At 39.4% G+C, this 14,809-nt stretch overlaps 1 protein-coding gene across 1 annotated transcript; it reads right to left on the bottom strand.

Annotated features, from left to right (window-relative positions):
• Positions 1–3,450: 3,450 nt before the first annotated feature.
• On the bottom strand, positions 3,451–14,249 carry rhbg (Rh family, B glycoprotein). Its single transcript, XM_026370708.1, has 10 exons — positions 13,863–14,249; positions 9,445–9,631; positions 8,704–8,854; positions 8,336–8,483; positions 7,826–7,992; positions 6,732–6,869; positions 6,429–6,562; positions 5,746–5,867; positions 5,271–5,344; positions 3,451–4,325 (listed from the first exon to the last, which is right to left on the bottom strand). The coding sequence occupies exons 1-10, from the start codon at positions 14,050–14,052 to the stop codon at positions 4,248–4,250; spliced, it is 1,389 nt and encodes a 462-aa protein (XP_026226493.1). The 5' UTR covers positions 14,053–14,249; the 3' UTR covers positions 3,451–4,247.
• Between the last annotated feature and the right edge of the window lie 560 nt (positions 14,250–14,809).

Genomic DNA, 14,809 nt, shown 5'->3' with positions numbered 1-14,809 from the left:
TAGTCAGCACCCCCCACCGACACCCCTGCTCCATCATCACCCTGCTTAGTTGGCATCAGTCACAACCTCTCAGCAGGTCGCCGATCCTACCAGAATGGTGACGAGGGGGCTACGATCACAGCTTTGTTCCTGGATATAATCTGAATCTAAACGAAAAACACAGCACTAAAAATCACAGCCGGGGCCCCAAACTGTGCCTTTAAGTTTTGCTTTTCTCCATGTGACATCACACAGTCTGTACTGTGCATAGCTGCTACCTGTGTCACCTCCAACACGCTGGCAGCATTTACAGATTTCTGTCTTTTCACTGATAATGATTCTGAATTGATGAGTGTTGATTGGAGCGCTGATAGAGACTTTTTTGGGATGACTGTTGAAACTAAAGTTAAATTAACTCTGATGGGAGTGCACTCGCAGATGTACCACGGAAGTGTTGATATTTATACTCTGATTGCAATTTACACTGAGAAGTTTGCTGTGAAGCATCTTAACAAATACATAAGCACATGGAATAATTATGCAAGCAAATATTATCACTGTGTCTTATGTAAAAGGGAAACAGAGATGTGAAGTTACAACGTTCTGATTTAGTTTGACTTTTTACTTTTATTCCACTTCCCTCCTACAGACTATTTACTGCTAGAAACCAACAGTTTCACCTTTAACTGCTGATGGCTCCAGTTTTTACAACAAATACTATAAAAGAATTAAATATCAGGACCTTCCCCGCTCTGTGACATGTTTAATTCTGGCAGATTTTGGTACAATCCAATGTTGAGAGCAATAAAACAGCCCAGCTGATGATTTAGTTATTTGCATATATACTGTAGTGATGAAAATATGCATTTCTGTACAAATTAAATTTATCTTCTCAGGCTCTGACGTTCTGTCAGTGTGGAAGGTCCCCACGGTGGTTTTAGACTTGGCCCATCATGGACTCCATAGGGCTATGAGCAGGCTAAGGGCTCCCACAGGGGACCAGGAGATCCTGAGGGAGCCTATTAACCCATTATGTTCACCTCCAGAACAGTGTTAAGGACAACAATCACATATGAGCTCGAGGCTGAGCCACAGGAGGCTACAGCTGCTTAGAACAGCCCCGTGTAGCCCGAGGCACTGATCTGCACCATTCAGCCATGCTTTGCTCACAGGGCACATGTAGAGAAGTAAGTTAGTAAGGTCAAGAGTTTAATATGGTCTCTAGGATCTAGGTGTGATGTTCCATTGAGTGTAAAAGGTAAACTGTGTAAAAATGTAGTATAATCAGAGATGTCAGTATAAGATATAGTACAAATACTGAGGTCATATTTAACAAGTGCTTCTCTGCCTGGTGTGAAAACTGCTGCTATCACCTTCAGACACACGTCTTAGAACATGACTATCACAAATGTAAATATGTGCAAACACAAAAAAAAAAATAATAAATAAGTTAAATACTGAACGCTTTTACTCAGAGTACGTCTCATTTCATCAGTCACTTCAGGCATTATCTTAATTTTCTATCAGTAAATCCCCCAAATAGCCAAAACGTGTATCGTGGTTGACCAGACGATATGACACACTGGAGCTAAACCTGAATTGCAAAATTAAAGTCGATGCGGTCGCTGATCCTGGCCGACTATCCATAAAAATGAAGGCTACACATCGTGACAGAGGGCAAAAATGTTCATATCCTCCAAAGTACAGAGGATGTGACCTCTGTCCTCATTGTGAGATCCTGTAATAAGCTGCGATAATTTTTCATCACACTGTTGAGATTGTGTTTAAAAGTTGTGTGAATAATAGAAATAAAGCTACAACTTATACAAATGATCATTTCGGTCACTCATAAAGACAATTTGTTCTGCAGCAACATAATTACATGTTATTATGCAATTATTATACCAACTTACATGATGATATAACCTAAGGTAACAGTGGCTACCATTAAAACCACAAAGAAACTTAAATAAAATAAATAATATTGCAGGTATGATGCCAAACAAGCACATCTCCAGAAGACATATTAGACAATAGAATAATTACCATAATCATGATTATTTTTCTCTGCATTTTAATTAGCCCTATGAAGCTCAATTAAGCTCTTCAGTGCGAGCGCCTATTCAGTAAACAGCTGTCCACCTGTCTTCTCGTTCCTGGGAAAAAGCTGCGGCGCCTGTTCACGCTGAGGTACCATCACCAAATCGGGTTGGGGGAAGATGTCAGACGAGGCTCTCACATCCTGCAAGGGGCCCTCCATATGAGGGGTGATTAATGCCACAGAGGGGCTGCTTACAGAAAGGACATTATTTAGCTATGCTAATGACTGGTTTGTATTAATATCTTAGTATACTTTCACATGTTAGAATCCAAAGTGAAATATACAGTGGGTGACGACAAGTTTCAGAGAAAATAAGTGTAAAGTTATTTGTTTAAACTCACTCAATAGTTGATGTTTTTCCGTTGGCATCTACTAAATACAGTTTAAATTATCATGAAACAATTCAGATTTTATTTAAAATGGAGTTTACAAAAACAAGGAGGGATATAGTGTTATTTTCAGGATAATAAATGAACTGTACATGAACATATTTTTACATCCTTTGATGAGGTCTTTTACCTGTGGGACTGAAGGGTGTCGTCATTAGACAAATGTGCCAGTGTAAAGAAATAATTTTAAAGGGACATAAACATCTGAAATTTAGTACTTTTATAATAATATTTTAATGAGTCACTGAAGAAGGTTTTTTCCCCTATTTCTGCTAAATGTGCTTTAGTTTTTGGCGTTACAGTTCCCATCATGCTCTGGGTAAACCGCAACACGAGGCATCAAGTCGTCAACAAGTTCAGTTTATTTGTTTTGAAAATATGTTTCTGCACATTGACTTCTAGTGAACTGGTTTCATTTTTCCCACGTTGTCCTTTTTCTAATGCAAAAAGGAAACAGTCTACAGTTCTGCAAATGCTTGTTTATCCTCAATGGACATAATGAATCCTATGAAATTGTACCATCTGGCAACATAAAACAAAGTGAGTCCTTGGAAGTTGATCCATTGATTTGTTGATGATGCTGCCTCTTCCTCCTCTTCCTCCTCCTCCTCCTCAGTGGTATTAATCAAACCTCGTACTCAGGCCCCGAGGAGACCGTATCTAACAAGGACACCCGTTTTCTTCGGCTGTTTGATCCCTGAAAGTGAAACTGTGTTAATTATGTGGTGAGAGACAAACCCCATTTGGACTGGATGCATTAACCCCTTCCACCATGATTGCGACACAGTCATTAAGTCTTCAAGAAAAAAGGGGACTAATGATGACTGGCCTTCATCATAACAAGCAGGGACTTGATTGCACTGCTGTTTACCTCTTTCCTACATTTTATTAGAATATCCTGAACAGAAAAACACTCCTGAGCAAGACGAGCATAAATTAATCATTTCTATTTTGAAAATATAATTTCCATGTTTACGTTGATGGTGATTTGAGATTCATGATCACATTTTATTTAGATTCATTATAATACATCTGTACAGTGCAGTGTAATATTGAATGAGTCACAACACATGAACAATTTATTATTGTCAAATTTTATCCAATATTCTGCTTCAGAAATTTCCAGTTCACATAAAATTTTTCCAAAAACCTAATGCACTTATTACCAATTAAACTAAATCCAAACTAAGATCTACTGCATAAAGAAAATGTAAAGAAACTGAACTGAACAGTAACATTTCAATTTGAACTAATCACAGTTTGATATGAAAAATAAAATGACAATAAATCCTAAACAGAAACTAATCAGGTTTAATACATACTGTACCGTACAAAAAAGTCTTGAATGAATTAATTGATTTGCATAAAAATCCTTTATGTCAAAGAAAGAAAATCGTAAAAAACAAAACTGATTTAGTAAGAAAACGTGAGCCCTTTTTAGATTCTCGGTTTCACTGGAGGCCTCTCGAGTCTTTGGTTTGAATCTGGCTTGTAAAGGTTAATTCTGTAACAGTGTCTTGGTTTAGGCTACGATTAGACAGCACCATCCTTTCCCCAGTGCACTGTGTCACTGATTGTCATTGTTCTACACAGACCTCTAGCGGCTGAACAGAACAGAACATTTGACTATTTACACATGCAGACATTTGGCAGTCAACATGATGTGAGAGGACTTTTCTATTTTACAACCTGCAGGTCTTAATACTCAGGTCGTGGGCTGTTAAAACCTCAAGGTGTGTGTGTGTGTGTGTGTGTGTGTGTGTTCTGTCTCCGTCTGTCTAACTGTTGAGCTTCTCGGACTCCTCTGTCCTCACACTAGCCAGCTGGTCCCCGTGACTCGGGCTGTCTTCAGGCACCTGAGACAGAAAACAGAGGATGAGATAATTGAGTTTCTGGACTTTGTGACCTCGTCCGCTCCTAAACCTCCTTTTCTTTTTCTCATCTAAATATGTTCTAACTGTGGCTCTGAACCAGGTCCTCCAGGTCTCTTGGAAGCACTGCATCATCTTTGGATATTTATTAAGAAGACAGTGACAGATGAATCCCTTACTATTTGATTTAATAAGTTCAAACAACAGAATAAAACAGCACAACAAAACAGACTAATAGTGAAAAGTTATCAAAAAGAAAATAACTTTCAAAAGGTTATGGAAATATTTCCTTAAACTGAATAGTCTATATATCCAAATCATACATTGGGTATGAAATCTAAATGATGTGAATCCAAAGTAAGAACCCCTGACATCATCCTGGGGTGCTGTGATCCACCTGGTTGATCATACAGTCACCTCCTGGTGACTCTGCTCCACCTGCTGGTTGAGCAGCGATGCTGTGTCAGCATTAGCACGGTCATGAATGATCTGACCGTTGGTGCGATGTCACCACCTTGTGGCTGAAAGACTAGATGCTAAACCCCCTTCAGGAAATCGGTGTCGCTTCACTTTACACCTTTCACTTTTAATCTGTGTTTAATTTGTCCTACTTTCAGTGACACTCTGCTCTCTTTTACTTTAAAGCAGAGTCACTGTTCCATAATATCCTGTTGTTTTCTTAATGATAAATACTTCTTATAAATAATCATTTCCATTTAACACCTGACATAGTTAATATCGGTTGCTTTTATTTTTCCTCTATTTACAATGAATCATTCAATTTCAATGTTTAATTAACCTGCTGCCCACTCTCCTGCATTTATTTCCTTCATTAAGCTTTGCCTTTATGTTTCTGTAACTGGCTGCTTTCCAAACAAACCCTTTCAATGTCAGAATGAAGCTTCACTGTCTCTTTTGCATCAAACTCACCTCCCAGTAGATGTTGTCCTCAAAGCAGATGGCGTCAGAAGGAGCCCCGCAGACTGGCAGCTTCAAAATAAAACCTACGCAGACAGAGACACCTTGTGATCTGATCATGTGATTATCAAGATCATGAAGAATATTACAGCTGTTAGCTGTTGTTTACAGAATTTATCTAATGAGATCATACTGAACGACAAAAATCTCAACAGCTGAGAAAGTTAATTGTTCCTCATTAACCCAGCCAGCACTTGTGGTCATTACATAATAGAGTGCAAAGGAAATCTTACTTGTTCCCCTTTGATGAGTTTTTCCACTGATTCGTCTAAACTTCAGTTCAACTAAGTTTGTTTTAAAGTTTTTCAGAGTTTCTGGGTTGTTTCAGGCTGTTATGAGCAGATTCACATTGAAATACAGGCATTGAAATGCTGCTGAGATCATGTCCTGTTCCTGTTGGAGTGATGGGATTTATCTGAAGACTTACCGACAACAATCCCTCCCAGCAGGGCTATACCCAGAGTGACACCAAGGGAGATGGCCTGACGAAATCCCTGGGTCGACGCACTTAAATGTCCCTTTGCTATTTCGGGGAAGACGTCTTCCAAACTGAGACACAAACGACAAGTCATGATTACAGGTTAGCTGAGATTTAAAACTGCTTTATTATCACTTTATTACCTATAACCTGAATCTTTGAGCTACAAAGGTTTTCACTAACTTAACAAGTGCAGCACCATAGTCTCAACACTAAAGGCGCAGTGTGTGAGGACACTGGAGAAAGCTGAGATCTGTATCTGACTACATACAGTCCTGCTGTCTCACTCTCAGTGATTAACTAACTAACAAACTGCTTCCATCAGCAGAATGTGGAAAGTTTTTGGTCTCCTCACTGAAAAAGGTTAGACCTTGTAACATCACTCATAATCCATTTTTACTTATTGATTTTAAACACTTTTTACTCATTTGAAAGATTAAAGTGACTTCTGATAGGATCGTGTTGCTGGTCATGTGTTTGTGTTGACAGATTAAGAATGAACGTCAATGTAAATCTTAAATAATATATATTATTTATAATAATAATAAAGTGTCCTGCACAACCGTCAATGCGCTCTTGTGTCTTTGCAGGATCTTCTCTTGCCTGTTTTTCAGAACTAATTAAGAATTTACCCATCTCCATAAACTTCTCTGGATGCCAGAGAAGCTGTCACCGCTCCCACAATAGCACCCAGGACGCCGGGCATGCCGTGCAGGTTGTGAACCCCGCAGGTATCTTGGATCTTCAGTTTCTCCTCCAGGATGGGCTGTGAGCAAAAAAGAAGATGATTAAATTCAAATTAAATGTCCCAGAAAAGGTCTGTTTGACCACTGCTGTTTAACTCTGATTAGTTTCAACCAGCTCACAGCTATCACTCATGTGAACAGCAACTTCACAGATGTACCCAGAAAACATAAGAGGGGAATGATCCTTACTGTGAGATACTTGAAGCCCAGCACAGAGATGATGCCGGCCAAGAAACCAACGATCATAGAGCCAACAGGTGTCAGCATCATTTCACCAGCCGTTCCCGCTGCGACTCCACCTGCCAGAGCTGCATTTTGAATGTGGACCTAAAGAAAAAGAAAAACCTTTAAAGGATTTAATTTACCACTTTCTTTACTATGTGGTAGAAGCTTTTTGCTGATGCTGCAACATCAGTAATTCTGTACTCGCTGTGCACTGCAACGTTTGCTCCAACACTTCTTGTCTTACTCAGCGACTTGGACTCATGCTAATATTTCTTAAATCCTGGCAATGACCCTGTCTAATGTCTGAATCAACCAGCTGCTTTATGTTACCAGTCAAGAAACCACACTGACAATTAGAGACAAATCACTGGTAGCTTAAATAAACTAAAGCGATTCACCAACTTTAACTTTGGAAGTTAAAAATCAGCATTTCAACCAGCAGTAGCCTGCACCAGTGATGTGTGAGTGTGTCCTGAGGAGATGTGACTTTAGCAGAAATATTCAAACAAATTAAGGTGTAGAAGGACACGTTGAAAAGAAGAGTGTTTGTGTCAGACAGATCAGACTTTCAGATTCAAGAAGCAGGAACTTTCAGACAGTGTAACATGTTTGAGCCTTTTTCACACCACACGGTGACAAGGCTTCAAACAGGTGGAGCACATTAGACACAAGCTGATCCCATCAACTGATTGCTTGTCTTTGCTATCAGCAGGTTATATGGTATGCCCACTCCCTTTGTCAACTGAAACATATTTTAAGTTTGATTAATATCACTGCAGGAATGTGTCAACTTGAGTTCAGCTTGATTTACTGATGACAGCAAAGATGCAGCGACTGTGAGACTCACTGTGACTCAGCCAGAACACATTTTTGGGGAGGGTCGTGTACCTTGAGGTGACACACTCATCAACTTCTGAATAACTGTCATGAATTCTAAACACTGTGAAGCTGCTTTTAACCAAAGTGAGATCCAACGTACAGTAAACAGAACGACCCCTACTGGAGGAGGGGTTTGATTTTGTAAACCACGATTCGATCCAGTAACCATGTGTCCTCACCATGTCCAGCTTGCCGTCATGTGCCGTGAGTGAGGACATAGCGAAGGTGGACAGAGTGCAGGCAGCCAGGGAGTAGTAGGTGTTCATGGCTGTGCGGTGCTGATCGTCTCCATGAGCAGTGATGGCCGAGTTGAAGCTGGGCCAGAACATCCACAGGTAGAGGGTGCCTAAACGGAGGTGGAGTGAGGACAGTTGTTTTTGATTCATCCAAATTCATAACATTTTAATATTTAATATTGTGTATAATGTGCAAAGAATCTCAGGTGATGTATTACTCTTACTAGTACTACTACTAGTACTATTATTATTATTCATCATAATAATAAATCTTTCTCTATATAGGTTACAGATACAAGATACTGCTAGACTGCAACGACCAGCTGATGTTGACAGATCATTCAACAACCACTAGGTGGCAGGAGAAGCAAGGCTTTACCCTGTGCATGTTACCCTATTAAGTAAAAAAAATCTCATTAAAGTATTTTTGTTTGTAAATTTGCAGGCGTTTACCAATCATAGCAAACATGTCTGAATGGTAGACTGAGCAGTTCCGCTGTTTGCTCTTGTCCAGGTTGGGCCGGTATAGAACTCGGGCCACCATCAGCCCAAAGTAGGCTCCAAATGTGTGGATGGTCATGGAGCCCCCAGCGTCCTTGGCCTGAAACGTTAGTTCCCAGTTAAGATACAGTATTAATTACACAGGAAGATGATGAATACAAACATAAATATAGTTAAAAATGAACAACTCGTCGCTACAATAAGCGACGAGTATGAAGAGATAGAACCCACTAGATTAACCTTCATCTAATCCAGTACACCAGATATTCTGTGCTGTTCTGCTTTACGCTGCATTTCTCTGATGTGTTTTTTCAACTCACATCTAGAACGGACAGTAAGATGAACTCGTTGACAGCAAACAGTGTGACCTCAAACAGTGCCATGAACAGCAGCTGGACCGGGCTGGTTTTACCCAGAACAGCTCCAAATGAGATGAGCACAGAACCGGTGCAGAAATCAGCATTGATCATACTGAAAGACACAGATTAATGAGAACATTAATGCAGTGCTGCATTTAGTAAAAAATATCAGTCTGGGTAAATATACGGTTCGTGTGTGTAAGAATTAATAAGGTTCTGAAACTTTAACACTTTGCTTGCATTGCCAATGAATCAATCTTTGAATTTGCCAAGTGTCTCTTGTTTTAATATGATTGTTTGGCTTTTTAACCTCCGTTTGTTAACATGCTTTCCATATTTAGAGCTTAATCACTACATTATGTCTTTACAGCTCATCCTGCATCATTCAAGTGGCCAAAATAACTATTAATGCTTGTTTTATTTAAGGCAAGGCATTCATCTATAATATGTGACACAATGTGACGAAGTCCTCTTTGTCTTTGTAAAACTGTGGTGGGACACTTTACATAAGCTCTGCTTTGAACTGCAAGACTTCGCATGCAACCCACTTCGCATGTTCAATATACTGTTGTTGTGTGTGTGTGAGTGCACGTGTGTGCGTGTGTGTGTGTGTGTGTGTGTGTGTGTGTGTGTGTGTGTGTGTGTGTGTGTGTGTGTGCGGGCGCACGTGTGTCCCTTTAAACATGCAGGTTTATCACAAACCTCTCCACTCCAATGTCAATCTTTCCGTCATGCAAACCATGGAGGAAACCCTGCATCAGCGTGGCCCACTGCAGGGCGAAGGCTGAGATCAGGAAGTTGAACGCCACGCTACCGAAGCCATATCTCTGCAGGAAGGTCATGAGGAATCCAAAACCAATGAAGATCATCACGTGCACATCCTGGAAACCTGCAGAATATAGAAGACACAAGCCGAGATGATGAGCTTATTGGTCGGGAGGATCAATGCTCAGCTTAGTTGGTCTTCTCTGTTTTAGAAGGTTTACGTATTTCAACATACTAGTGAAGCTTCCAGTTGACTCTGTGTGTTATAATTGACTCCAATGCTGCTTTATTGGTTTCATTATGATTTAGTCACACAGTTACTTTTTTGATAAACTAGTAAATTGTTAATTTGACCAAACAAATGTAAAATATAGTGAATGTGCTCAGTAGAAATAGGCCGAGCCCAATGAAGCATCTTCATTGTTTCTTTTTGTGACCAACACTACAAAAACAAATAATTAGTTTACAATATAGGTTATATTGAATTTCAATCAAATCCTGTTTACAGTTGTACCATGTGTACTTCCTTTTTTCTCCATTTTGTTTAAAATGAAACAGAAACAATAAAAAACTAAATAATCACCAACATGTACAATAAGATTTATTCTAAGTCTTTTACAGTGTAAAGCCTTACAGCAGCCAAACACACTTCAGTGAGGATGCCAGTCATTTAGGTCAGCCTCATATCTGCCCCTCAATAGCCCCAATCAGGAGAAAACAGACGATCTCTGCCAACAACTGTCCCACTTTAGGCCTTTGTCATTGAAAACAGCCATTTGCTGTGAATGAGCACAGTTACATAAGCCTTTGTTCAGAGGTTCTTTCCTTTCAGCAGTGACTCAGGTCTCTTCCTTAGTGGTGTTCATGTTTAGAAACTCATTAAAAGTTCTCATATAGCTCATCCACTGTGTGAAAGACTAACTCTGAACTTCACCGTCTTGGTTCACACTGTATCTGAGCACTGCTTTCTAGCTCTCGTTATTCACACCAGGCTGCCACATACAGTTTTGCACTATGCTGTGGCTGCTGTCGCCATGGCGACCACTAATTGGCATGGCCAGGCCGGATGTGCTGCCAGCGTCCCCGTTGGCATTTTGGCCCAAATACACGAGGTGACATCCAGGAGGAAGCCACATAATCAAGGCGACGACAGACTGCTGAGCAGAATTACTGTCTTACTGTCACTGGAATCTGTCGAAGCTACAATAATATAGATGTTTTAAATTTGACCATTTTCAAGCTCAAAAATGTGATAAAATAGCAAAGACTGACATGTCCCTCAATTGTTGAATGAATTGTTTTGTAAAAAAGGTGTCTGAGTTAACAGATTCAGGCTGAGATCAACTAAAATAACCTTGAGACCTTCAAACAGCTTTAACCTCGTGGTTCGATGCCTCCACCAACTCTCCTCCTCTGTCCAGAAGAAATTTCATCAAGGTGCTCCTGAGATATCCTAGATGAATGTGAGGTTACAGTGACTTTGACCTTGAATATCCAACGTATTCATTTCATCCATCTAAGAGGTTGTTTGTGCCAATTTTGGAGAAATTGATTATTAGAAATTATATTTTCAAATTTTTTTTAAATCATCATTTTATTTGAACTAAATCAAATGTGAAATAAATTAGAAAACAGTCAAATTGCACTTTACTATGAATGATTTTCTGTTGTCCTAATAAAACGGACCTTTCACACAGCCTATAGAAACATACTAGATTTACTATACTGCCACTGATATGGTGGATTTACAAGCTGGACACATGTGATCCTGCATTTTCATATACTCATACAGGTTCTTTCCAGGTGTGTGTACACACTACTGAGACATGAGGGTGATCTCCTGATTCTGCTTACGTGACAGTGAGCATGATAAATTAGAGACCTTTTCCTCTTTCCTCTTATTTGTCTAACGTGTTACAGCCTCTTGCTCAGACTGAGGTTAGAAATAACGCTCAAAGAGAATCCACAGTACGATTTCATGTAGCTAAGAATATAACAATAAACCAAATAATGACTCAGGTGTATCGGAAGTAAGGATGAACGTTGTTGGGTGAATAGCAGGTCACACGCTCCGTTTCCTGTGTGTGACACGTGAGAATGTGACTTCAACAAAGGAGTGATGAGTGTTTTCAGATGTGTCACATCGAGTATAATTAAAGGCAACACTGAGAAAGTCAGTGAGGTGGTAGTTTAACAGTCTTTTCATCAACTGGAAATCAATATTTAACATGCTTTAATAAAATCAATTTAATAAAATCAATATTCAACATGCTTTAATAAAATCAATTTAATTAAATCAATATTCAACATGCTTTCCTACATGGTTGTGACTACGGTCGCGATCAGTCACAGGTTACACACGTGTTCAGAGCAGCATTTCCAGGAGCAGGTAGATATTTGCTCAAGGGCACTTCAGGACTATACTGAATATAGCATAGAAATATTTTCTGTTGTGCTTGTTAACTCTCACTATTAAGCAGCTCATGCAAATATTAAATTTACTTTTGAAAGTTTAAAGCCTTGGAATGACTGAATCATCTGATGAATGAGGGAATGTTTGAAGTTTGGATGTGAACTTGAATTTCATGCTTCAGGGTTCCTCTTTTTTTTTTGTTTACACACACAAATAAACCAGTTTACATCTTGAAGTCATGCATGTCAGTGCATATTATGAAAATAAATATTAACTCTATTTGTCCCTGTATGAAATGTATACATTTCGGATTAGGATAATTTCATTTCTCCTTTTTTGGCCTTTTATTTGATTTTTATGTAAATGCTACATATTCAATTGATGTAGATATATTTCACCTAAAATACTACATTAGTCTGTTTTTGATTAAACTGTTTTGACACAGAAATTTCCAAACTCAGTAGAGAACTTGCTCCAAGGGGGCGTTAGCTATTAGCAGCTTCATTATAAGTGCTGCTGCTGGTTGAGCCTCAGGCTAGATGTTACTTTAAGGTGAACAGTTCAGGGGAATAACAGCCTGCAGGTGGATGGTTTCATCTTGGGGATTCAAACATAGTTACATAAGAAGAGCATGCATTTGTTAGGAAAACATTTGCATCTCTATATTTCCTTCCCTCCTGCCTGAGGGATAACAGCCCTTTAACCAAGACAGGGTCTCACGTGTTGATACATGTCCACGAGCCCTCAGTCTTATTCCTTTAAGCTGATTTATTAAAGCTGAACTTAAAAGTGAATTATAGAATTTAAACTTAAGCTGCAGTTCTACCTGTTATGAGAACTGTACATATACAACCCTTTAGAAATAATGTTTATACACACTAATAAACGGTTTAGCTAAATGTGGTTTGGTTAAATATTGACTTTTTAAAACATTAACCACGATGACTTTCCCGCTTCTTGACTAAATTTTCTCACTGTGAAAACATGAAACATCTTATGGTGAATGAACAAATATGGTCAGTATGACCCTTTTACTGCTTTGGAGATACATTTATTCATTGTTTAAAATGATGATCAGGAGCATTTTTTTAATTACTGCTGCAAAACACATTTAGGTTTTGTGTTCAGTAATTATCTAATGGACAGAAAATGTGTGTATTTACGGAAACACTTGGTTAGTGGCCTGTGTTCACTTGCAACCTATGAAGAAAAAATGCTTTTGTCTGCACCATCAGAACAAACAAAACAGGAAATTAACCATCAATGGGTCTGAATCTATGGGACAGCAGTGGACTGGAAGACACAGTTATGAAATGTTCACTCCAAAAAGAACAGAACCATCCAATTAGCAGCTCAGCAACTTTTCATCCCTTTGAAGGAACATTTTCCAGTTGAAGTGTGAACCGTGTTAATACTGTGACAAAACTCAGGTTTTAAATATGTAAATGAACTGGGACAACATGCAAACTGAGCATACTTACAGAACTGTGAAAATCACAGAGGGAGCATGTAAAAGATGACAAGATTTAGATTTAGAGTTAGTGAGTTAAGCATCATTAAAAAGACACAAGTACAGTGAAACGAGTCTCATAAAGACCAGATTATTTTTGGAGTACGAGATAAAAGTACGAGTGATCAACTGTGAAAATGTTGCCTTGATTTAACACTAAAGCCATACATGATGGTATTAGATAGCATTCATTTTGAGATAATACCTTAAATCTTCCTGCTCTACGAGTATTTTCTGTTTTACCACGGACTCTGAGACTTACTGTCTGTGAAAAACACTCAGAGGAGAACATTAGTTATAGAGCAGGTCTTCAGAACTTGCTGCAGTACAGCATGCACAGATAAGGCACAGATTACTAATTGGGTGTTCTTGACCCCTGACCCTTACTGTAACCTCTGACCCTGAACCTCAAGACATCAACAGGTCACTCACTTGGGTAGCGGTAGTAGAAGTCATTTTCATAGTCAGATTTGTTCTCACTCTTCTTCTCTAAATGCCATTTCTTTGCATCCGTCTCCTTGTCATACTGCACCAGCACTCCGAAAAGGATGATGATGATGATCTCCAGGATGAAGCAGGTGAGCGGCAGCTTCAGTCGCATGTTGGTTGCCGTGTCTGTCATGTTTTCTTCCCAGCGAGACGAGGAGGAGAAGGTCAATGTGGTTCGTACTTGAAGGGACAACAGGGATTAAAACATCCAACACACCGTCTCTCTCACATTCACGCAGGGAGTGTCCTCAGTGCTGAGACGAGAGGCTGATGTGTTTGAGAGGGTGGAGAAAAAGAAGCTCACGGACAGACACCACAACTCGTCTTGCATGTGTGCTTTTGTCCTGCTGGGTCACACCTACCAGACCTGCCTCCTCCACAAATAAGGCAAAGTCTGTGTTGGCCCTGCCCACCTGCTGCTGAAACTTAAAAACGGTTTGAAGTGCTTGAATATTTTTAAATAGAAGCTGCTGTGGGGACACTTCACACTACAGTACAGTAAAGATGTGAGAAAGGAACCAGGAATGATCTGATGGTTAAATTAACAAGTTGTTCCTGAAAACACTAGAAACAGCTCTTTAATTACTCATTTCTTAGTCTATTTTGTCCATAATTAACAGAAACATCAGAATGAGTAGGTCCTTGTTACTTCATGATTGATAAGTAGCAGAACAGTGGAGTTCAGGGCTCATTGCTCCTTTCCATGTTCCATGTTCCACTGGAACCCACACACTGACCTCCACATCTTCACAGAAGAGTGTCGAAGCAGCAGCAGCCTCCATGACAAATGTTTGTGGTCTCTGAATTATTAGCACTCTAGTCCATCTGGAGAATCCATCTCTAAGGATTTTAACAGTGATGTGTCCATGTTGCAGAGTTCGACTAATTTT

This window comes from Anabas testudineus, chromosome 16 (assembly GCF_900324465.2).
Source record: "Anabas testudineus chromosome 16, fAnaTes1.2, whole genome shotgun sequence".
Taxonomy (NCBI): Eukaryota; Metazoa; Chordata; class Actinopteri; order Anabantiformes; family Anabantidae; genus Anabas; species Anabas testudineus.
The sequence above is the reverse complement of the archived record's forward strand: the minus strand, read 5'-3'. Positions and strand labels throughout refer to the sequence as shown.

What these genes read in the sequence shown, in the direction of transcription:
- rhbg (XM_026370708.1), bottom strand. Translation starts at nt 14,052, where the DNA reads ATGACAGACACGGCAACCAACATGCGACTGAAGCTGCCGCTCACCTGC. An exon ending in CTTCTACTACCGCTACCCAA is followed by an intron (nt 9,632 to 13,862) that starts GTGAGTGACCTG and finishes TATATTCTGCAG; the next exon opens with GTTTCCAGGATGTGCACGTG. An exon ending in TGGGCTTCAAGTATCTCACA is followed by an intron (nt 6,563 to 6,731) that starts GTAAGGATCATT and finishes TTTTGCTCACAG; the next exon opens with CCCATCCTGGAGGAGAAACT.